At 39.3% G+C, this 25,571-nt stretch overlaps 1 protein-coding gene across 2 annotated transcripts; it reads right to left on the bottom strand.

Annotated features, from left to right (window-relative positions):
* Nucleotides 1–202: 202 nt before the first annotated feature.
* MIER3 (MIER family member 3) lies at nucleotides 203–22,736 on the bottom strand. 2 transcript variants are annotated; one of them, XM_079330613.1, is made up of 13 exons: nucleotides 22,498–22,736; nucleotides 21,823–21,847; nucleotides 19,539–19,684; nucleotides 17,620–17,754; nucleotides 15,736–15,856; nucleotides 13,660–13,745; nucleotides 13,398–13,470; nucleotides 11,132–11,283; nucleotides 10,587–10,668; nucleotides 6,326–6,420; nucleotides 4,491–4,618; nucleotides 4,167–4,303; nucleotides 203–4,086 (listed from the first exon to the last, which is right to left on the bottom strand). In XM_079330613.1, exons 1-13 carry the CDS (start codon nucleotides 22,504–22,506, stop codon nucleotides 3,629–3,631), a joined length of 1,647 nt encoding a protein of 548 aa, XP_079186739.1. In that variant the 5' UTR covers nucleotides 22,507–22,736; the 3' UTR covers nucleotides 203–3,628. The 2 variants fall into 2 exon arrangements, with proteins under 2 accessions (XP_079186739.1, XP_079186740.1); XM_079330614.1 differs by having other exon boundaries at nucleotides 6,326–6,417.
* Nucleotides 22,737–25,571: the final 2,835 nt, after the last annotated feature.

Genomic DNA, 25,571 nt, shown 5'->3' with positions numbered 1-25,571 from the left:
TTTCAAAAGTCTGAGACAAACCGTTACTCATCAGCTACCTGCATCACTGCCTGCTGCCTTTTTCACTCCTTTGCACACCTCTAGGTAGATGGTAGCATGTGCTTTGGAAGCCAGAGTTCTTAAAGGTGCATTCAGAATTACTGCTAAATATCTCGGAAAAGAAGTAGCAAACACAGTGCAGATGCGTGAAGAGCTTTACGAATAAAGAAAGGTTTCCAGACATTTATTTCTGGAACTGTACACCAGGTATTAAAGTACAACAAATACAAAATAATGCTCAAAAAAATCAGTGTTTATGTACAAATATTAAAACCAATGCAACAACAGCGACTTCCTCTTGAACATCTGATACTAAAACATGTTCCGATTGTCACTTGATTTGTTGTTATGCACAGGGTAGTTACTTTGAACTGAGAATAACTGCAATCTCTGTTTCATTAGGAAGACTATGACCATTCCTACTTTATTGTACAATTGATAGTATCTTCCTCCTTCTTTCAATGAAAAATAGGAATAATAAAAATAGTAACCTTGTCATTATCTTACAAATTACTGTATTTAATTTCCCTGTCTGTAGACAATGTGCTTGTAATGCTGGGCAATAGCGTCCCTGCTGGTCAGTTTATCCATTAGTTTACATTCAAAGTTAAACACTCATTAGAGACTTTGGTTAAATTAAGTAGTATCACTGTGTCCTACTTGAACTGAAGTTTTTCTATATTTTTGACTCTCAGTTTCAATTGCACAATTCACTGACCTAATTGTATACAATTTGTATTCTTCAAACAGTATTGTACATCCTTCAAGTAAATTCAGCAGTTTGACCATTACAAGAGGAAGACTAAACACTTAAGAACCTAGCATGGGAAGATGACGTGCCACCAACTGTGGTATTGCTATAATCACAGCACCAGTTACACTTCTACATGAATCTGCTACCCTCTTCAGATTCCCTGTACATAAAAAGGATACATTTACCAACACTGCAATTGCCCATTATGGATTTTTTGGTTTGTTTGTATGAAGAAAACACGTGGCAAACGACAAAGAATTCATCACAGTTTGTTACAAGAATTGTGCTTCACTGTGTAATAGCCAAAGCATTGTAATTTCTTCACATGGTTGCAATTCAGTTATCTCCATGCTAATTTTCAAAACACAATTCTTTTAATAAACAGTAACAAGTTCTCCATTTAAATGTTTAAACTGAGAGAAAAAAAAGTAAGTCCAGCTTTTAAAAGTAAAGTTCAATAAATAGCTATTTTACATGGATAAAGTCATAGTGGTACAAATTTATGAATGTCACATCAAGCATGCACAAAAATGTTACTATACACAGAAGTAGTCAGAAAATATTGAAAGAGATATCTAAAAAGATATGAAGAATTTACATATTTACGAAATCTTGCAAATTATTGCCTCATTTTAACAAGGAATTAAAAGTAAACGATACCAGCTAGCTAGCCAACAGGCTAAATAAGATCAGCATTTATATTAGACTACCCGGAAATCATTTTTCTCTCATATCATTTTCAGAATTTTGGTCAAAGTCTTTATTAAATAACTAAAGTGTCCATTCAACTTGCTGACAACCCAAACCTTAGACAAGTCTCTGCCTACATTAAGAGCCCAGCAATGCATAGATAAACTGAGTATATTACTGCATCAACTAATGAAAATGGGTGAGTTCATTTAAGTGCAACTGGTATAAGCATTCAGTCATTTTTGAATGATTTTTATACAGACCAGCCACTCACTGTAAACCCATAGATAAACTCAAACGTATAACAATGGAAGATTATGGCCGGAATTCCACAAAATTACTTAAAATGGGTTGATTTCTAAACAAAAGAAACAAGGTACAAAGTTCAGCACAAAACACAGCAGTAGGAAGCTGAGAACTTGGCTAAAAATGTCAAGAGTACAACACAGGGCCAAGGCTACCTGTTATTTACTGTGTACTTACTGAAGTTAAGTATTTCAGATGTTTAAGTTAAGAACTGATTATAAAATCGTATCTACTTTTGTCCACTGTGCTAAACTAATTTGTTTTTAATATGATAAATGTGCTATTGCATAAACACTTCAAAGCAATCTTCATTACAATGCTGTAAAGAAAATTCCGTATGCTGCATCTGAAACTCTGGATGTCAATGCAGTTCACAGTATGCATAATAAATACCCTCTTCCCTTTCAAATATTAAAGTCACTACTTTCTAATTACTCAGCACAACCTTGAAGCAACTATTAAAAATATCAACAATGCAAACTGAATTGCTTGAATAATGAATACAAATTAGTGGCAATTAGATTTGTAATACAAACAGTGCAAAGAAAGGTGTGGAGGGACAGGGGTAATCCTACTGAAGTAAGGTTCAGGCTTTCCTTAGAACACCCTGCAAATTGTATGCTACAATGTGTTACAAACCAATACTGTGCTTGGTTCCTGCAGCAACTGGAACAAATGTTTGCAAGACAAACATCCTGGATGGCTAAATTGCACTCAAGGTTCAAAAGAAAAAATGTAATGAAGTTAAATAGGTGCTTTTATGGGATGCATTTTTATCCATCCTTTCCTATTTGACCAAGGAAGTGAAGTGCCATTTTGAAGCCAATGACTTGCCAAAACAAATAAATGCAATCCACGCTAAATAAAAACTTTCAAGCACGTACTTCAAGGTTCTACTTTTACTATATAAACTAGATAGTCCCTCAAAACTGTAACACTTAGAACTGCAGTGCTCCAAACAACTTAAGATGTCTTCCAAACGTAGACTGTTTAGTGGTAAATCCTAAGCTGTGCAGACTGTAGCTTTACACATCAGCTGCCTTAGGAAAGTTAAGGTACACGATTGCATTACTCTTCAGAGTTGTGGACAAACCCCATCCAAATACAATATAGCCTAAAACTCATCTGTTTAAGCTGGTAAGTTTAAAGTACACAGACATCTATGGCAGCATGATTATTTCTGTTTAAGGTAGCCATGACCTTTAATTTTGCAACAGCATTCAAGTGTAGATCTTCACTTTACTCATCTGAAGTCCCTTGTGCTAGCTTCTACCAACATAAATTTGCTGTTTTGTAAACTGAAGTGCTCTAGTTTAGTATCACATGAGAGAAGGTTCCTTTAAAAACACATCCTTGTATGTTTGTGCAGTTTAAAATAAAGAAACCCATCCCTGCCTTTATAAAGGGGGGGAAAAAAAATGCTACATTGAGCAGGGATCAGGATTGGTACCTGTAAACATTGTTATTCCACTGCATCCATTACGGCAAAAGTAACTTAGACTAAAAAAGCCACTCCAATCCGTTCTGAACTTCTGTGCTGGTTTTGAAACGGTGGCCTCCGTCTACAGGCTTTAGGAAAAAAAACTGAAGCAGAGCTTAAAGCTGCACCACAGAGTTCTCTTAGTCCCAAACTCTGCCACACATCCTATGACATTTCCACATTTATGGACTGAAAAAAGAAATTACTCTTGATAAATCAAGATATAGTTCTATACATACAAAGACATCACTGATGTCATAAAGTTCAAACTTCCAGTGAAAGACTATGCAAACCTGATAGCTCCCATCAAGTTTACTACTACTGCATAAAGTACCCACTGTTTGTTTAGTTTTCCACAGTCATTCTGAATGAAGGGCAGCATGTTGGTGGAGAGTGTGGGTATTGATAAAACCATTTGTCTCATTTGCAGATAGACTGCTGAAGTCAGCCACTGAAACAGCCATTTTGGCACTAGTAATGTGGTGTGTGTGGTTCTCGAAGTCCACACCAAGGTTATTTACAGAGACATCATTCATGAAGGATTCTGGGACAGCAATCCCCATTTTCAATCTCTTTGCAGGTCTTTCTGCCTCCTCACTGCACATGTTCATTTGGTTTAGGTCTGAATGATAAAAGCCAGTCTCAAATAAATTAAAACAATCACTTTCACCATTGCTAGGCAAGTTAAGCAATTCTTCTGTTCCAACAGGCACATGATTAACTGGTGCTCGGGGTAAGCTGTCCATGGGAGGAAAAGCATCATCCAGGCAGTTCACATCTGAAGTGTGGCAGACTGTAGCTACGCTGTTTGTCAGTGCTGGAAAACAGATGAACACAAATGCAAATGAAATAGTTGTTTGTGTAGTTCCAACCAAGATTTTTTTTTCCTTGATTTACCTGTCAACTCATTGGCAGTGATAGAGTTCAGAATGCTTAGCTGTTGGTCGGGAATGGTTTCTGTTCGACTGTTAGATGAAGAATGCACTGCTCCTCCAAGAGACTCTGCTTCATCTACCAAACGATCCATGTAGTCCCTAAAAGAATATTGCACCCATAATGTATTATGTAACTGGAAAACAAGACCTAAAAATGATTATAGATTTAATTTCAGTTGCCATAGCCACTGAAACTTTACACTGCAATGACAGAAGTGGGGTGGGGGGAAGTCTTCTACATTTATGACTTGGAATAGAAAACACATTCCGAGAGCATTTTACTTACGTAACTCCTGGATGATGGTTATATTTCTTTTTCCCAAATCTTGTTTGCTGAGCAAAGTAATCATAACGTTCTGACTTCTTCCACATGTAGTAGAAAGCCACACACTCAGCTACTGTTCTGGTTCTTACCTAAAGGGCAACAAGAATTGACAAGATTAATGTGAAGACTTAAGTTTTGTCATCTTCCCAATTCCCATTCCTGCAATATTGTTAGTTTTTATTGTTCTGGAACAAATCTTTGCAGACTTCAAACAGATTTATAATTTCAAGTATTACTTTTGTTCTATTCAATGCATTATTAGATTTTTTTTTTTCTTAACTAGGTTAAAACTCTACTTTTGAAATGCTTATATATATACATCTACATCTACATTTTGTAAACATTAAGATACCCTCTCTTATGATGGAAAAAGCTAAGCAAATAAATGATCTAAAAGGAGTGAAGCACAGAAGACTCTGAGTATGTATTCCTTTGGGGAAAATCCAGAACTGTGGAGGCTTTGGCAACAGAGTTGTCAAACCACAACAGTAAATGCTTAAACAAAATAAAACTGTAGTTTTGTTGCAAAGGTATAAAGGACTGAAAAGACTAATTTCGATCTATGTTAACTGTTTGTCTCTTTCCCCAAAATGGAGGTGCTTTGTGAAATCAGATTCTTAGAGAAAAAGTCATTACTTCCACTTTTATCTACCTTTTGATGCAGAAACATTTCACATCATCATCACATCACCCACAGTTCCAGTTTTACAACTCCATCCAATATACAACTCAATCCAATACAGTCTGGCAGTAAAATGTATTTCAGTGTTTTCAATCATACAGAATCATCACTGGTAAATCCAAAATGTCTTAAGTGTAGTAGTAAACCTTGCTAGTTTAGGCACAGACATACCAGGAAGGGGAAAAAGTGTCCATACGCTAATGCATAAAGTCCCAGTTAACAAAGCTTTGCACTGCAGTGATAAGGAAACACATCTTTTTAAGCTCCTCCACATACTAAATCATGTCTAGCTGATGCTGTATACAAATGACATCACCTTATGCTGGATCCCAGAGCTTTCCCTAAACCTTCTTGCTTTTTGCCTAAGATTTCTTAGTCAAATTGTGGTCCATAGTGACAGACACATCAACATGTGTTTTGGACCATGTCGGAAAATATATTTTTAATCTCTGATGCTTTAATGTTTATTTGTAATGTCCATTTAAAATTTGAACTACCCAAATTATTTAGGATGGGCTAAGCCAGGGACTGGGCAAGATCAGCAACCTCTTGTTGAACAGCAACCACAATCCTATAAAGTTTACCTGAAATACAATACAAACACCAGACTCCTAAAAAAAAATATATTATCAAAAGCATAAAGGAGGTATATAGGAAATTTGAACACATGGATATTGTCAATGATTGCTTTTTGATAAAAATAACAAAAAGCCCTATTCTTCAGGTACAGAAGAGTCAATCAAGCAATTCACCAGACCTTCCTGGTGAAAGAATTAATTAGGCAAAGATGCATTCTCCACTCCTACAGCTATGGTATAGAAATGCTGTTCACTTCACTAGGAAAGACATTAATTTAAATTGAATTGTAATGCACATAGCATAAACAGAAATAATGTCAACTTAAGTTGATTTCAGAGATAATATATTAACTCATCATAATGCCTAGTATTTCCACTGACATTTGGAAATATCAGTGCAAATAAAGGAAAATTCAAAACTGCCAAATTCATTTTAAACAGCTCTTATTTCCCTCTTCTGTATGGCTTCTGACAGACTGCCTTCACACAGTATCATACTATTTACCAACTCTTCCACTTAACTGTAAAATACTAACCTTGTTTTTCTGTATGAGATGAAAGTCTTTTCCATACATCAGAAGTGCATTTTCAAAGCTTCTGCATTCTTCTTCTGTCCATGCTGTCATCTCTTCTAGATAATTACAAAAGTAGCATGAGAAAATTGATTTAACTCACTAACTTTTCACAAAGAATAAAATTTTTGCTCCTAATTGATGAGTATCCAAATGCATTCTAAAAAAAGAATTCAGTTATTTAGATCCATGTTATTTCTCCTACTGAGAAACTATCCTACCTGAAACTCAACATTCTTCTTTACAAAGAATGATATAGAAGAGTTTGATTTCAGAAATCTTTCATCCTTGAAGACAAAGGATATTTCAAAGGTTTATTGTTCTTAATGAGTTTGTAATTAAAAATAGTGTTTGATAACATCACTTAGGTGATAGGTGTGATAATTTTTCTCAGTATTTCTTGTTACACAGGACACAAGGAAGAGTGGTTGAAAAAAGAGAGTGAAGGAAAATCCTGATGGATGGCTGTGTTCTGGCAGGGTGAGCATCACAGACAAGAAGGCCTGACAGAGCTGAGCCCTGCTGTGCAAACACAGGAGCACTGCTAGCTCCTCACCCTCCCAGGCACTCAGCAGTCTAGGCCATGTCTTACCCAGGAGCCAATGACCAGCCTTGGTGCATGGCACTGTAAATCAGCCAAGAAACAAGGTGGGATGAACTGCCATGAGGAGGGCATTCCAACCTGGCACAGACAGCCAATGGATGCAGCGTGAGACACACTGCCCAGAACATACAACGCCTGCCTGATCTCACAAACCTCCTGGGGAGGTAGTGCACTCCTGGAAAAGGCATAATGCACCATGGAGGAGTGCCTCAGCACTAAGCCTAGGTCAGGAAGCCATAGTGGACAAACTGACTGGGACTATACTTAGCATGATCCAAGTTTTTGAAAAATGAGGGGTGTCAGGGAATCCAGAAAAACAAAAACAAAAAACCACCTGGTCCTAAAGAGACACAGATCTCTTCTAACCCCTTCAGATCTCTTGAGGAAAAACTGCAAAATTATTTTTCCTTTTTTTTTTTTATTACTAAATCTACATTTTCTAAAACTATTTTAGTTAGATAAACAACAAAAATCATTCAAGACTCTTCTTAATTTCCTATTTTGATTGTAGCTTTGGGTATATAAATAAGAAGTGATTTTTCAGATATCTTACGCTCATAATGGTGACCCAAAAAGTTTCCACTCAACTAGCTAACTAAGCAACTAACATTTAAAGCCAGTGGAGGGAAAAGCATTCACACATTTCAAAGTATCTCTGGAAGCAGACACTGAAAACACTATGTTTCTGCTCCCAATGAAAGTGATAATCACTCCACTGCAGAGCTGATTTTTTTTTATTTTTTGTTTCTCAGCCCCATTACTTTTGCATTCCTTACTACAGAGTTCTCAACCTTTGAAGAAGAAAAAATATCCCCATGTGAAGTCTCACTGTGCTGAGTTGTCTCGGAATGGTGTATTTTTGATTTCCATATTGAGAACAGTAGTGAGCTTCAGTGGGATAAGAGTAGAACACAGTATAATGGCTACTCTAAAAGACAGACACTGAAAACATTACAGAATCATAGAATCATTAAGGTTGGAAAATTCCTCCAAGATCATGAAGCCCAACTTTTGATCAAACATCACTATGCCAAATAGATCACAGCACCGAATGCCTTATACATAGTTCTATCTTGAACACCCCCAGGAATGGTGATTCCACCACCCTCCTGGAAAATCCAACCCTATCTGTGAAGTTCTTTGCAATACCTAGTATAAACTTCCCCTGGTGCAGCTTGAAGCCATTTCTTCTCTTCCTGCCATGGTTGCCTGGGAGAAGAGGTCAACCCCCACCTGGCCACAGCCTCTTTCAGGCAGTTGTGGCAGTGACAAGGTCACCCTGAGCCTCCTTTTCTGCAGGATAAACACCCCCAGCCCCCTCAGCTGCTCCTCAGAGCTCTGGTGCTCCAGACCCTGCCCCAGCTCCATTCCCTTCTCTGCACTCACTCCAGCCCCTCAGTGTCTCTCTTGCACTCAGGCCCAGAGCTGGACACAGCACTCGAGGTGTGGCCTCAGCAGTGCCCAGGACAGGGGGACAATCCCTGCCCTGCTCCTGCTGCCCACACTATTGCTGATCCAGCCAGGATGCCATTGGCCTTCTTGGCCCCTGGGCACACCCTGGCTCATGTTCAGCTGCTGCCACCAGCACCCCCAGGTCCTTTCCAGCCTCTCTGTCCCAGCCTGTGGCACTGCCTGGGGTTGTTGTGAGCCAAGGGCAGGACCCAGCACTGGCCCTGTTGAACCTCACACCATTGGCCTCAGCCATGATCCAGACTGTGCAGATCCCTCTGCAGAGCCTTCCTGCCCAACAGCAGATCAACACTCCCACCCATTTTGGTTTTGCCTGCAAATGGACCAAGAGTGCACTTGATCCAGATCACTGATGAAGACACTAAATAGAACTGCCCCCAATACTGAGCCCTGGGGAACACACCAGCTGGTGTGTTTACCACCACCTTCTGGGCTCAGCCATCCAGTCAGCTTTATCCCAGCTAAGAGTGCATCTGTCCAAGCCATGGGCTGTCAGCTGCTGGAGAATGCTGTGGAAAATGATATCAAAGGCTTTACTGAAGTCTAGGTAAGCAACATCTACAGCCTCCCCCTCATCTACTAGGCCTCCATCCTCCATCTATCCCTTACTATTTTAGTGAGGGTATAACAATCCCATTTGAACTTGGGGATGGGGTATGGGTAGAGTTCTAAGTCACAAATAGACAGAGGTATTTTTCAATCCTGAAACAGGAACCTAAATTCCAGAGAGGTATTGGATTTAGGATACAGCCCTGCAGCTGATACTTTAAGGTCTATACAATCTCTTCTTCTACATGAGGCTTTTAAAGCATTCTCCTTACAGTCCTTATTTCCCCTTTCAGCTTGATCTTAGTGTCCTGATTGTGGCTGAAATAATTTTCCTTTTAGTAACTGGTGTAGTGCTGTGTTTTGGTTCCCATACAAGAACAATATTGGTAACACACTGATGTTTTAGTTGATGCCAAACTGTACAATTAAGGACATTTCAGTGTCCCCTGCTCTACAGTAATCAGGTGCCCAAGAGGCTGGAGGAGAATGGCCAAGAAAACTGACCCAACCTAGCCATAAGGGGATCAAAGGGATATTCCATACATGGGAATGAGCTGGGGGAAGCTGGCTGGGAGGGGCCAGGCTCTGCTGGGGAACGGGCTGGGCAGTGCTCAGCAGGTGCTGAGCAACTGCAGCACTGGGCAGCACTCCCCTCTCGGGGGTTTTACTCCTCTCTCTTCCCTCTCATTACAATTATTGTCAGTATTATTAGTATTCTTACTATGTTCTTATTTTAATTATTAAAATGTTCTTAGCTCAACCCAAAGTTTTACTTTTTTCTTCTAATTCTCATCTACACCAGGAAAGGAAGTGGTGGGGAGGAGGAGTGAGTGAGCAGCTGTGTGGTACTTAAGTTGCCAACCGGTGTTTAACCACTTCAGCACACCTGTCACAGAACCTAAACCACATACACTCAACTTCCCTCTGGATCCCATTCCGAGCAGAGGGCTATCTGCCAGAATATCAACTTACACCAGAGCTCATAACCCATTCCACTTTGCACAATACATATGCAAAAATAAAGGACAAAACCCCATCTTTGTTAAATGACAGACTCTGGTTTTCATTTAAGGGATTAATAAATAATAAGGAGAAACAAGATGGTAGCCCATTTTCCAATGCAGACTCAAGCAAAGCTCTCCATGCTCCAGGAACTATACAATGGAGCCTGTTTAGGTCTGGCATAGCACAAATATTAGCACAGAGTGGGGGCTTACTTAAGTACACACCTATATTCTCTTGTTTTTGGTACAAATATTATCAGATTGCAATCAATCACAATCTCAGGTACTACCTAGCGGATGAGAACTCCTTTACAGCATCACAGTAACAACACTCCCTACCCCTCTGGTCTATCTGTTTCATTGTTACAACAGCTGTGGAGGAAAGAAGGGGAGGTCAAAAGCACATCCTCAACTTTTCTACAAACTGCCAACTTCTGTAGCAGAACTTCCAAATGGCTGACAGTCAGATTATACCTAATTTGTGCTAAACTCTTCATGACAGCAATGTGCTTAATAATCTGATTCCTACTCAAGAATTTTCCACACAACTTTTTTTTTTTTAAACTATATTTTTCTGAAAAACAAGGTATTCTCTTACCCTGAGATGCCTTTCCATTTGTGCAGTATCTTTCAATTGCTTCTTTAACATTATGGCTACTTTTAAGAAGTTCATACAGGGCCTATAAAATAAAAAAAAAGTCTTCAGGAAGAATCAAAGTTTTCTAATATTCAATCTAGACCTCCTAAATCAGTCTTGTAGCGAACCTATCTAGTGTAAAAAAGAATAAATAGAGGATTTATCTTTACACATTATGAAAATTTAAAAATAAGAGCCAAGACCAAAACCACCCAAAAGCTGAGGCAAGATTTAACTAAAAACAAAATGCAAAACACTATATGCAATTATCAAAAAGGCTGAATTTTTCAACAGAAGCATCAGCGATCATAAGGCTGCCAACATTCAAATACTCAAGATTTTTAAGCGTATGCTTAAAAATTTTAATTAAGATCTTGACCCCATAATATCCAACAAAGGAATGAGGATGTTGAGTAGTGGTCCCTTTATAACACAAAAGCAGAGAAGGAGAACACATGCTAATTACAAAGTGCTGTGTCACAAATGGAACAGGATATAAAACCTACTTGTTCATTGTCCCGTGTATGTAGTCCCTCAGGAATTCTGCCAATCATTTTTTCATTTCCTGTTCTCAAGGAGGTTTCAAAAAGGTATTCTTTCACTTTACTTTCTGAGATCACATCAGGTTTCCAAAGTAAATGATCTTCATTTTCATAAGCTGATAAAACAGAAACCCATTCATGCCAGGTATAACATTTTTAAAGCTGTAAATTAAAAGCTATTTCACAAATACAAAGAACAGGAACACAGAAGCAATCAAATCAAGCATGAACATACCACTTTTAAACAGCAGATCACTTCAGCTATTTAGCAATTTTCAACAAAAATTTGCCAAAAATTACATAACAAAATGGCAGAGTGGTGATTTATTCTTCCATTTAGTAAAAACTGAATGCTGTCAAGAACTGTCTAGTATTTTGAATGCTGTAAGTTACTAGGTTGTGCAGTCTCCACAGTACATTGAAATGACATCTGCAACTTTCAGACAGCTCATTTCAAGGATGATACAACACAAAAGAGCTGACCTGAACCTTTATCAGTCTGTGCATGTGTTTCAATACTAGATTAAACTATAAATCCTTTACTCTGATCAATAGATGCAATTACCATTGCACATCATGTTTTCTCTCGGCAATACAGAATCTGAGTTATTTAATTCAAACTCAGAATCAAAATGGCTGTTACAGCAAAAGATGGAGATGCTCAAAGCTCTCCTAAAACTCCAGGAAACAGCATTAGGCTAAGGTGAGGAATAAAATGATGCCTCTGAAAATTCTTTTATGGCTTAACAACATGGAAAGCTTTCAGACAGACATGTTACAAGCATAAAGTTTACAGGAGTGCAGAACTGCTTTCCAGCTCAATTCTAGTAACTGGACTACATGGCACAAATGTAAGTCCCTATTTGCCATTACTAGCTCTTCAGAGTGTGCAGAAAGGCTTTCACAGAATACTACACCCCTACAACCAAGCCAAACCTTCCGGAATGCTGGTGACAACCCTCTTTACCTTTCTTTATCAATCAAGACAATGCAGTGCTTCTTGCTAGAGTCCATGACTAATAACCTCAAAAGATGCATCCTGAGCTCTGATCTGGGAGCTACCCCTTTGCTCTTGGCCATGCTATCAGACAAGAATTTCACTAGTTCTCTACTACCAACTCATTACAGAGAAAACTGTCAGATTAACCTGTCCTTGGTCATCCTCTGGTTATAGGAACTTCCTTAGTTCTCAGCTAAGGAGAAGTCAAGATGTGGAAATAGTAAAAGCATTACCCACATAAACCCAGTCCTTTCTCCTCCATTTCTTGCAACTCATTAGCATCATGCTTGAATCTTAAAAAATTGGAGTCTTTCCTAGATCTTAAGCAAAACAAAAGATTCTCACTTCCTAACCCTTCCAGCTCTATCCCTAACAAACATTCTTCTCATTGTAAAGGATTATATCTCAAAAGAGTAGGTGGTACTATTGCAAAGACTCAATACAATTCACTCAAATAATATCCCCCTTAAATGTTAAAGAACACAAGCACTTCACAGAGTATCAAAAATCTACAGAAAAAAACCACAGCCCTTCATTTATTATTATACTACCCCACAGTTTCTTAATTTCATAACTGTTCAACCCATGAGAAAACATGTTTGCATTATTTACATTTTTAATTCCACAGCTACATGTGCTAGGTTTCTAAAGAAGCAAAATACAACTCTATTAAATAAGGCTCTTTTTTCCACTCTAGCACAACTGCTGTTTTTAACCTAAATTTGCACTGGAGTAATATCGTATTTAAAACACCACATTTTTGAGAGACAGTATTACAGGACCTTTACAAAGAAATTTAAAATAGCTTATTGCTTTATTTTCCGTATCAATTTTGCATCTCATGTGGTTTTACCTGCCAAAAAACACAAGCAAGGAAAAAGACTGTTCTGAACATCTTCAATATAAACTAAGTTACATACTCATTGACCAGCTATGATTCTCCAACAAAGATACTCATCCTTGACCTACAGTTAACTGACATCAAATATTACCAGACACTTCAAAATTAACCCTCTATTTTTGTCTTAATAATATCCTCTCCAAGTTAGAGAGTCACACTTCTGAGATACAAGTATACAGTTGTGCTACTTCAATTTTCTAGTAACTCGTTTTTAATGGTGTCTGAGACTTTAGCCAGGTAATTGAATTGACCTTACAAATTTATATAAGGTTTTTCCAAGTGCTATGTATAAACACAAAATAAGAAGTAAAACAATTAGAAGAACAAACCCTTTTCATCATCACTGCATCTGCCAAGGTAAGCTGGAATTTCAGCCTGGTACTGTGAACCAACCATTATTTCCTGAAAATGAAATAAAAATGAAGAGAAAAAGTTATTAATGATACTTTGTGCATGGAAGTATTAAAAAATGTTCACCTGGCATGTGACATAGTATTTCTGAATTAAGGTATAATTTTAGATATACACTAAAAATCTTACTGGATTTTTGTTAACAGCAGAGTTCTAAATTTTAAAAAATATAATTATTACCTTTCTCAAATCTTCAGATGAATTACCATTGTCTGCCTCTACGTCTTCACCATCAGATTCCTTATCTCCATCACACGTGGTGTTTGCTTCAGAAACAAAGAAGTTTGTTTTTAGCTACGAAGAATTTTCTGTTCAAGCACAGAACTATAAGATATCATTTACTTTTGAAAGAAGTACCTGCTTTTATTCAGGGAGACACTTATAGTGTGTCTGTTGATCCAGATTTCTATCAAAACCAAACTAAAATGAAGTCAGAACACACAGGTATTTCCGTACCGCAGAACTGAAACATTTAACTTCATTGAAAATGACACAATCTACTACATTTTCAAAAGTCAAAGGAAATGAGATAATTTTTTGTTAGTTTTCTCAATAAAAGCTTATATCTAGAGAAAAAAACAGGGCTATGACATAGCCTCAGATTAATCACAAAGAGAGTAAAACTGAAGGCATGCCTTTATTACCAACTGAAACCTTTCACCAGAAGTTTTAATGGGCATTTGAAACATTCCTTTTAAACCAGGGTGCCTTAGCTCAGAGTAAGATACAGGAGAGACGCACAAAACGGAGTAAGGAAAAGACAGCAAAAGACTGCTTACTACTCTTAAATCTCTTTTTTTTTTTTTTTTTTCCTCTCTTCCCTTAGGAAGAAATACAGCAGAGCCCTCCAAACAATTCAAATACATTACTCCATAGAATAACTCAGATTTTAGAATCTGGAACACTGTGGTACTGGGTTCTGAAGGAATTGTATTTTTATAGTTGTATAATCCCCAGCAGAAGGGAATCTACAGTTATGACACGATTACAGCTATTTTGTATTCTCCAACTTCAGAAAAAAATACTTATAGATTGGGCTGAAATGTAAGGCAACAGTCTGTGTTATGTATTAAATAATGTATATCTTAAAGCTTAATGTTACCATAGAATCTAGGAAATGGGCAGAGACCAGAAAAAAGACGGAACTGCCAACACGATAGAGAACTGACATCCCCTTCCCTGAAAGGATGGATACTTGATCTTAAAGCGCCCAGCTTAATGTTCTCACAAAGTAACATTTTGAAAGAAAACCATGACAGTTGATAACAAAGATGACTGTTTCTACATCCTCAATACAAAAGAGGGTTAAAAATATTTTTCTATGAAGCTGCCACACTTACAATGTCACACTCATTAACAATTCATAAGGGCGAGCATATTTTGGAGTTTGCTCAACTGAAAAAGAGGCATTACAATTTTTAAGTTTTTTGTGTCTCTCTTTCAATACAAATGTCCTGCATTTGTCAGACAGCAGCATGCAAAAGGCTATGATTGTTGGTGACTGAGGCAGCACAATCCCTCTATTGCCCCTCTCTAAAAACGTGAAATCCCCCACGGAATACCTTTAGATATTTGCCAGATTAAAACTGTGATAGAAGTCCTCCACACTGCTCTAACTCTAGGACACCAGTGAAAAAATGAGATGCAACAGGTGATGAGGAATCCCACATCCAGGCTGGATAACTGAACCACTGGTTCTTTCTCATCACAGCTCCATGGACAGTGAAATTTTGGTGGTCATGGGTTTACAGGCCCCATCCCATATAAAACTACTTTGGCTCACCCCATGAAGTCCTATGGAAAAGTGCTGAATGTGTGAAGGGAAATAATCACAAAGACACTACGTCCCAGCTCACATCCACAGGCTGCACGGAGGAGTCACTGGCTTAAAAGCAGCAGCAGAAGTTTTAGTACAGAAACACTAATTTAAAAGAATGGGTTACATGTTTATATAATTCACTAACATTGAAAATCATGAAGGGTGTTCCTCAATACTGTATTAAGTATTGATTAGGAAGCCATTGTATTTATAGAGCAATTAATTTCACTTGTGCTTTGAGCAGAGAACCAAATGCAAGTCTTTCAGGTACTCAGAAATGCCAACCAAAGGCAATGTTCACATACAACATCCTGCAAAGCACTGTTTCTCAACACTTGGTACAGTAAGTAGTACTCCTCAATTTTGCTATTTTAAGGTAGAAAGCTACATGTAATACTACAACTTTTCAAATACTATTATAAAATTAGGTTTCCTACATCTTAGTGGTCGAGGAAAGAAGTCAGTAGCCTCATGTGAAGTAACTGATGGTGTCAAGTCATCAGCAGAGGACTGTGTTTCTTCATCATCACCCGACAAGAGATCTTTAGCGATTTCCTCCTGTATCATTAAAAATACAAAAAATTAAACCTCAGAGTGACTATAAAATATAGACTGGTGAGTACTTAGATTCAGCCAATTGTAAGCCTCATTACTTAAAATGAGTTACCTTACTGTAAGAAAATTTAGCAGGCTATATTCCCTTAAATAAAAAGCTAGTTTGCTCCTACTAGCTCTAGAATACAATCATTCATTTCAGAGTCATACACAGTGGCTCCCCTGTGTATTCTATTAAAACAAATGTACAAGAATTAATTTTTGCAAGCATCAATCTCAGATGTTCCTCCAACTGCTTCTAGTAACAAACACCAATGGAAATTGCCTCACACACTTAGCATTCTGTCATTCTTTGCATCACAGATATATTGAAGCTTTAAAAGCCTACTGCCTCCTAAACTCTGGGGAAAAAGCCAACCAACCAACCAACCAACCAACCAAAAAAACAAAAAAAAAAAACCTAGCCAGGTTTTTTGTAGACTTTTGCCAAGAGGATAGTTCCAGATAACAAAATACCAAAAAACTCTTATGTTTTCGTAGGTTAAAGAAACAATATTAAGTTGGAAAAGGCACACTTCCTTCACTAGCAGATATGTTTGAACCTCTCTGACAGAGATTTGGAAGGGAAAGAACTGTATTAGACAACAAGCCGACTACATTTTTGTAGCCTCAACACAATCGTGAATCCTAATGAGAATCAGATGTGCAGAGCCATCATTATATCCTTCTTTCTGTGGAGTTTACCATTACATCATACTCACAGGAAAAAAAAAAGACATATACTCACTACTCGCATACTTTCTAAGCTCAACTACAAGCTGCACATGCTTTGTGGCCAAAAATCAAAATAAAATCTCAGAATTTTAAGTTAATTTGCAAACCATAAAAGCTGAAGTTTCAGGGTTTTGTACTAGCAATGAAACACATAGAGTCACTACACATAATCTATCAATCCCCAATGATGATACCTTTCTAAAAGACAGGCATTTGAAAATAAAATTCCAAAGCATACAAAAGTGCATTTTCAATTTATTTTCATACCATTTTTCGGTACTTGATGTGTGGTGGAAGTCAGACTCATTTCTGGACATTGCATATATTATCAAAAAATCCCATTGTTACTGTATAGGGTTACAGAGCAGCAAGACAACACAGTAACATGGCACTCTCTTGCATGGTACAAGAAAGAACAATTTATTGAAGAAAACCATAGGTTTAAAAAGAGACTTTGTGCAAAACAAAATAGAAAGGATTAATTGGTCAGTGAAGGAAACACCTCTTGTCCTAAGTTTTCTTATGGATCTAACAGGTGTTTATCTTTTGTTATAATTCTCTCTCTTACATTAGACAAAGGTCTCTAGCTTGGGAAAAACTCCAGCTAAGCATGACAAAATTAGACTGGAAAATCTCTCAAGGTTTTCCCTGAGCCTGTAACAGCCACAACTTCTTAACTAAAAAACCCCCAAATTTACAACCCCTACTTAAAAGTTCTTAGCATGTGCTTTAGACGAACTGTTGTTATATTTAGTTTTCTTTTGTACTAATATAGTGACACTAAAGTTGATGTACATCATTATTAGAACTAGATTTCAAATATCCTTGAAAAGCTAGGATCCCAGAGTGACAATGTATATCAAAACTGGCAGGATCTCAGAGTGACAATGTATATCAAAATTAACCAAGATAAGTATTTTGTAACCTCATGATATTATGACATGTAATTAAAGCCACTTTTAAACAACACTTCAGGTGAAAATGGTTCTTACTTTATCTAGAGTCATATCTGGAAGTTCATCCGCAAGTTCACTTGGAGAGCTATTCGCACTGGAACCTGGCATGACTGGAATCGTGGGTTCATAGCCATAGAATGCTAGTAAATCTTCCAAAGGCATGTTTCCTTCCTAATACAAGAACATTCACAACACTTCAATATATTGTCAATTACTGTAAACAGTTCAGGCCTAAGAGAAGAATATATATTTTGAAGAACAGAAATAAAAAACAAAAACTCAGCTGAAAGTAGCAATGATCAAAGGTTTAAAACATTGTGATTCAACAATAACGATAACTCATAAACATGTTTCTTGGCATGTAGTGAAGTTCTGTCAAGCTGTTGGGGAGAACATTTTTTACTGGATGAAACTAAACAATATGTATTAAAAAACTGCTCCTTATCTGATTGGTACTGTAGTACATGATTTGTCAATATTTATTCAAGAGAAATACAAAAACTCTTTAAGACTTTCATAGCTACAGCTTTACATGTGAAAACCCCTCAGAAGTAAACCAATACAGCAACTTCTAAGCCCTTCATCTCATCTCCTGCACAATGTATTTTATATTAACTACTGAGAATGTAACAAGACAAAGACAGCCAAGAAAATGCAAAAATCAAGAGAAAGGCTTGATATTAACATTTATTTTTCAATAGCTTTTTATCAGGTGATTCTAGTAACTATCATCATACTTGCATCCTAACACAATTAATAAAACCTGGTTCAAGACAGAGTATGAAAAATATTTTCAACCACTTACACCTTTAAAAGTCATACCTCTAAAAAATTATTGCTAAACTCATATACTGACTAAATTCCCTTTTTTCTTTAGTCAGGCAAGTTTTTAGTCCTGCAAAGACTTTTCACAATGGGTAAATGGAAATTCATGTCCAAGTCTTTCCAGGATAAGGACCTAAAGTAATACAATTTTTAAGATGAGTGTCTCTCAGTTCTTCTTTCTTCTATTATAGAAGCAGTAAGAGAATTTTGTGGAGTAAAAGCTCCATTTTAACCATCAGACCTGGTAAACTGGTTCACTACTATCACAGTGAGCTCATTATCAGCAGAAATGCAACTGTAAAGGCAGTAAGGTAAAAAAAAGTTAGTAGTATAAACAGTGTCAACTCCACATGTAGAAGATCTGCTTTTACGTGGACTACATAAACACAGCCTTGCATTTGATGCTAAAAAATACATTTTTTCAGAATTCTGTTGACCAAAACCTGTAGTTATGTTGCATGGTGTAAGTGGGTCACCAAACAGCAATGCAAACAGCATCAATGTCTGGATGTTCAGTGTTCAGCAGGCATTTGGAATGCGTGCTACACTACCATGGATGAAGAAGAAGTGTACATATGAAAAACTTTTTATTAAGAAGTGCAAAAAGGAATAGGAAAAGCCAAAGAGCACACTGATCATTCCGTACACTCACTGGATACTGAACTGATGAAACTAAGACACAGAAATAGAATTTATATAGCAAATTAATGTGACCCATCATGCCTAAACCAGGATTGTTTGTCAGCGTATTGGAAAAGTAAAACCTGACCAACATAATGAAACACAGCTAGATATCATTTTAACAACAAACAAAATGTACAGTTTCAACAAAGTGATCTTAAATGACAGGCCCCTAAAACCTACATCAGTTTACCTCTCTACCTACATCAGGTAGAGGTTTCCTCTACCAAAGCAAAAAAATTTAAATGCCAGTATCTTTGAGAAGCTAAGTTCTTTTCTGCGATGATGCACTTCTACATCCCAACCTGACTTTCTTTTAAACAAGCTGCAAATGCATTTTTGCAGTAAACTGCACTATACAATACAAATTGAAGGACAGGTTGAATGTTTTTTCCACTAGAAAAGTTACAATACATATGGACATTCACAAGGGATAGAGTCCTTCTTACCTTTTCTAAATCTTCAATTTCAGAGCTGAAATTTTTGCTTTCTTCCATCATTTCCTCTTCTTCAAGAGTTCGCTCATCATCATAATCGTGTACCAGCATTTCAGCAGATGGGTCAAAGTCATGATCCTCAGATGACAAAGAGCCAACTATTAAAAAAAAAAACTTAACTTGAGAAATTTCTTCTCCTATACAAATGTAAAAAATTAAATCCTGGCAAAAAACCCAACTGCATGAATTCTCTTACAAACAGGGTCAGAACTCTCAGTGGAGAGACAAATTTGTAACTACTTGACAAATTCAGCTGCTTTAGATGACCTTTCCATTTCATATTTGTAAGTAATAAGGTCAGCTTTCTCTTTTGCTAAAGACAAAATAGCAAGGAGAAGTACCTTAACAAGCAAAACTAAATTTCAGAAAGTACTGAAATATTTTACTGAATAAAAGTTTCTTCAATACACCTTTTAAATCAGAAGATTTAGAAAGCATACACATCAAAATCCATCAGAAGCTGCAAAACTGTGATCTATAGACTCTGATTTTATTGATGGAATTTATATGTAACAAGCATAATTTTTCACTGGCAAACAGGTAACAGGTTATGAATTCACATCCTACTAATAGCAAAATAAAGTGAGACTCGCTTCCAATTGCTTTAGCCTCACAAATGGATCTTCTAATAAAATTACCTTGTAAGACTTGATCTAGAAGAATAAACACAGGAGAATTTCAATAAATACTATGGAAAATACACTAAAAATAACAAGATGCTTCTAATGGATCACATTAATTAACAACACAGTGTGATAGTTCTGTGGTCCAACAGACACTTTTTAATTACTGAAGATGATACTCAGAAGTCACCAAAAAAGTAATATTATTAGATGAAAATATTCTACATCAGTAGAATATTACTGTTCTACAGTAAAGAATCACCAAATTAGGAGTTGCTTTGCTCTTAAATGTTCACTTCTTTATGGTTTTTTTGGTTGAAGAAAAAAAAGACAGATTATTTCTATTACTATTATTTCTATTTAATATTTATTAGTATATTTCCTCTTTCCCTTCTGGTTCCCCCTTATAGGGTAGTGCTCTGTTACAATGCCTTGCTTTCTAGCATCAAAGTGGTTTATTAAGAATTATTTCTATCAAGGAACTTCTCTAAAAGTTTTGAAAGAAATAGCTACAAATTTTTCAACTCATTTCAAAAAATAATACAGTATTCCTCTCTGTACTGCTTTCAGCCTTGAGCTGTATATACCAACACTTCTGAGCCTTAAATAATGCAATTTTTCATCCTTCATGCTATGTATTCATTCTGTACATGCAGGTAATTGAACTTTGTTCAGCTTGCCTTAGACAAAGTTGTCAAAGTTTATAATACCATAATCTAGAGAAACATACAGGCTAAAAATGCTTTTTTATTCACATTCTATTCATATTAGGGTCACACAGAACCTTCTACATAGGTGACAGCACTACTACAGTTCCAAGAATTACATTATGTTTTCAATTCTCCTGCTGTTGGCCATCACACCCCACTCAAGTTTTAAGAAAGTATCACCTGTCTTAATCTACCATGTACTTATAAGGGTGTCTCAAAATTATTTCTTCTAATTGCTTTTCTAATTAATTTTCCATTTAACTCAAGGGGAAGTTCTGCTCCATAGACTTTACACTAAAAAGTCCCACTTCTGTAGTTCTGAATGTCCAACACCCCATTCAAAATACTCAAAACTATATTGAAAAATACAAGCTCAACAAATTTCATAATAGTTAAAGATGATGACAAACACTGCAGAATGCATTTGCATAGAAGCAAATATGTTCCCCAAACGTTTGAAAATACCCCTGTTTATGTTAATGATGCTTGGTTGCATAATGAGCTCCAAAGAACCTCAACATCATTTAGTTACAGCCTTGAAAATTACTTGTTATTATGATTTTAAATATTTTCTGTTATTACCAAGAAGTCAAAAATTTAGACAAGCCTCCAGCTATCAGCAACAAGAGAAGCTGTCTCTCTCCAGGCTATCTGGCTTTACTGAGATGCTACACAACTTTGTTTTCATTTTTGATTCCGAGCAGCCAATTTCTAACTGCAACTGGACTTAAGTGAAGGATTCCATAGCGCACATCTCCTCTTAAAAACCTGGCAGGCGGTTACAGCGTGCACACGAAGCCTTAGGAAAACTACGAGGGGATAAATTTGGGAAGGAGCAGTAGGGAGAGAACGGTGTGCGGGCGACAGGCCGGGTGCCGATGCAGGAGGTGGGCGAGGACGAACCTGGGCTCGAACTCCCAAAGGAAGCCTGGAGAAAAAAAGAGAGCGAGATGAGAGCGGGCACCCGGCGGCCCGGCAGCAGGCAGGGCCCTTCATTTCCCGCAGCCGTCGGAGCTGCCCCGCTTCCCCGGCACCCCGCTCCCCTCCAGCCTCACCCCCGGCATCCCGCCCTGCTGGCCGCTCCATCCCGCTCGCCCGCGCCCATCCCATCCCTCCTACCCGGCTCCCGCCTGCCGCTCTCCGTCCCTGGCGCGGCCCCGGGGGGGGGGGGGGGGGGGGCCTTGTGCCAGGCCCGGCTGGCGCTCCCGCTCCCTCCGGCCCCGGCCAGGCGGGACGTGTCAGGGACCGGACCGGCCGCCGCCTCGTCCCCGCTCCCAGCCCGGGGCTCGCTTCTCTTCCCTCCCTCCGGGCGGTTCTCCACGGCCCGCGCCGCAGCGGCGACACCGCCGGCCCGTCCCGCGGCCCCTCCGCCGCCCGCGGGCCGCGCACCGGCACCGCGCCCGCCCCGCGGCCTGGTCGCGCAGGCTCCGCCGCCCCGGCCCCGCCGCCCCCGCCGGTGCCGCCGAGCCGCCGCCGGGGCGCCTCTCGGGGGTGCCGGCGCGGCGCGGGGGCGCTGCGGGCGCGGGGCCCCGCGGGGCGCCGGGCGAGCCCCGCGCCCGGCCCGCTCTGCCCGCTCACCTCCGCCATATTGGGACGATGGGGCCGAGCGGCGGCGCCGCGCCGAGTGCCCGGATGGCGCCGGGAGCCAATGGCGGCCGCGGGCCCGCCGGACCGTCCGTGCGGGCGCGGGGGGACCGGGCCGGGCCGGGCCGGGCGGGGCGGCGGAGGCGGGGCAGCGAGCGCCGGGACCCGCCGGGACCCTCCTCTGGCGGCGCCGCCCCGGCCGGCGACGGCGCTCGGCCCGCCCCAGCGCGGCCCCGCCCGGAGAGGGCGCCCGCCCCGCTTGGCGGGGGCGGCTGCGGGGGCCGGCGGCGGAGCGCTCGGGGCCGGCGGCTCGGACAGCTGGGAGCGCCCAGCGGGAGCGGACCCGGCCCTGTCACCTCGGTACCGGTGTGCAGGAGAGCTGGCGTCACGCTGATCCCCGCGCCCTAAGTGTCAGGAACGTGAACAAAACTCCAAAGCCTTCAGCCTTGCTGGTGTACGTCGTCTGCTCTGGCAAACAGAGAAAGTAAAATTTACTTAGCGGTCTTTTTATCTAAAACGTGCCATGTCTATTGCATGCAAGTTATATCTACTCCTTTTTACAGAATCACCGAATTGTTAGGGTTGGAAGGGATCTCAGGATATTTGCTGGTCCAAACCCCTGCCACAGGTTGGGTGTTCAATGTCTCCAGAGAGGCAGATTCATGACTTCCCTGGCAGCCTGTTCCACTGCACTGCCAGCCTCAATGTGAACTTCTTCCTCAAGTTTAGGTGGAACTTTTTTGTTTTCATATATGGTCATTACATCTTGTACTGTTGCTGGGCACCACTGAAAAGAGTCTGGCACCATTCTGTTGGCACCTGCCTTTGAGATATTTATACACGTCAATGAGATCTCCTCTCGATGTTCTCTAGACTAAACGGGCCCAGGACCTGGTGTCTCTCCTCATTAGAGAGATGCTCCAGATCCCTCATCATCTTTATGGCCCTTCACTGGATTGTCTCTGGTAATCTTGGTCTTGTTTTTTACTAAGGAGCCCAGAACTGTACTGGACACTGTACTCCAGATGTGGCCTCACTAGGGCCAAGTGGAGGGAGAGGATCAACCTCCCTTGACCTGCTGGCCATACTCTTCCTGTTCTCTAGCATTTTTTGTCCCTCTACACATAACGTTGGATTGGGCTGTTTTTGGATTCCTTCATCCCAGGCTACAAAGACCGATGCTTTTAATTTTGGATTCACAAGTTTCTGCTTCTGGCCCAATTTCAATGGCCATACTTGATACATTGCATACTGCTGTTCTGGCGGGGTGGTGTGTGTCACAGCAGCACTCACAGCCAGTATGCCCCAGGGGGGCATATGCACTGGGGGGGCTCAAGGCTGTACACAAAGTGAATGGCTGCGACCTAAGTTGGATTTGGAGACAGTGTAGGGATCTCAGGCTAGTTCAGGTACTTGAGCAAGAGAGTTCTACAATGCTGCATTCATTCTGCAGGGACCTGTGGCTCTGAGAAACAGAGTAAATTAAACAGTATCATGCTACACTGCTGAGTCTAATACAATTCCAGTACTCAAACTGATTGTATGCCTTTAAACTACACAGCAGATACAATGTAGTCATACTGCTATCAATGTACCTGGGGTAGAATGCTGACATAAAAAATTGCATGTCTTTGCAGAAACACGTATTTTAGGAAAGCTGTCACAATCACTGGCAGCTTCATCAGTACCTCAACCTCTGTTACCAGATCAGCCTTCAAGTTTTTTTCAAGTTTCCTGTTAAAAATGGTCAGCAGCAGACAGATGGGCTATGTCAGGGCACATATTCCAACATGAAGAAGAAAGAGTCAATCATATCCACTCAAAAATTAAGAAAGTAGACTTAATCTCTTCCACCTCTGACTGATCCAGAATGTAATTATAACCTACTAATGCAACTTAGCCTCTCTACGTTTTGTTCCCTCAAAATACAACAAATCCAGTTCCCTACTCTCTTGAAGCCTCAGGTTGGATAAGGCAAATAGCTTCTCACAAACTCAGAATGTGTTACATATTCAAAGGCCTGTTCATTGTACCAATAAAATTGCACAGAAAATGCAACAGGAAAAGAATCTCAATTCATGAAAGTACATATTTGCTACTATATGCATTTTATTAATAGGAATTTTCCCCAATTTTGATGCAAGTACCTATTTCCTGACTCCTGATGTAGTTAACTTCAGCGTCATTTGGCTGTTAGATATGATTAAGCTTTTCAGTTGTGTGCAATTTTACAGAAAAATCAATTGCTAATTTGCTACTTAAAATTTTTTATCAGATTTAAAACCGAGTTTTTAAATTATAATTCAGTCGTCTTTGATAAAATGGTGTGAGCTCATAGCCCTTTTACAGGAGGTCATGATGTGTATTCCAGAGCTGCCATATAAGGTGTAGGAGGTATTCTGGAAAAACTAGTGCTCAGACCTGTGGCCAAGGGGCTGCAAGGAAAATAAAAAATACTGGATTCTAAAGCATAACAGTGAAAAGAATTTTCACTGAGATTTAGTTTTGCACCTGGAAATTGTAGCTATAAAGAAAAACGTTCAAATATTTGCATATTCCAATACTTCAGATAAAGAAAAGGAAAAAAGCTAGATCTTGAAGATTTGAAAGGAGCTTCTGTGATCCTCTATCATAGTGGGGGTTGGATTGTAATATCTGTAATATTCTGTGCTGTTGCAAGATGTTACAAGGTGTTTTACCTCCCAGTGTTTTTTACTGAGTGCAGGTCAGAATATAGAGTGAGGATGGTGAATTACTGGGTTAGAATTGTTCTTAATGGAAATGAAAAGGAATAGGGATGTGCTTGCACCACTTCTCTCTCAGTTTTTCTCCAGAAACAGGGGTGAGAACCTGAAATGTTTGTGAACTGTAGCTAGGAAACAAAACCTTGTGTTTCAGTGAAGTCTGGTATGGTGTTTTTGTGGAGCTTCTTCTGCAGCCCAGTACTTTCAACAGTGTTTTTTTGCCCTCTGCCCTGCCTCCCTGAACAGAAAGGCAAGGTGAGATTGCTCTTTCCCTTAATTTTGCAAGGACTCAGAATTAGACATGGCAGAAGAAACTATACTATG

This window comes from Erithacus rubecula, assembly GCF_903797595.1.
Source record: "Erithacus rubecula genome assembly, chromosome: Z".
NCBI lineage: Eukaryota > Metazoa > Chordata > Aves > Passeriformes > Muscicapidae > Erithacus > Erithacus rubecula.
The sequence above is the reverse complement of the archived record's forward strand: the minus strand, read 5'-3'. Positions and strand labels throughout refer to the sequence as shown.

What these genes read in the sequence shown, in the direction of transcription:
- MIER3 (XM_079330613.1), bottom strand. An exon ending in AAATTGAAGATTTAGAAAAG is followed by an intron (nt 17,755 to 19,538) that starts GTAAGAAGGACT and finishes TTCTTGTATTAG; the next exon opens with GAAGGAAACATGCCTTTGGA. An exon ending in CACTGCCAATGAGTTGACAG is followed by an intron (nt 4,087 to 4,166) that starts GTAAATCAAGGA and finishes TCTGTTTTCCAG; the next exon opens with CACTGACAAACAGCGTAGCT.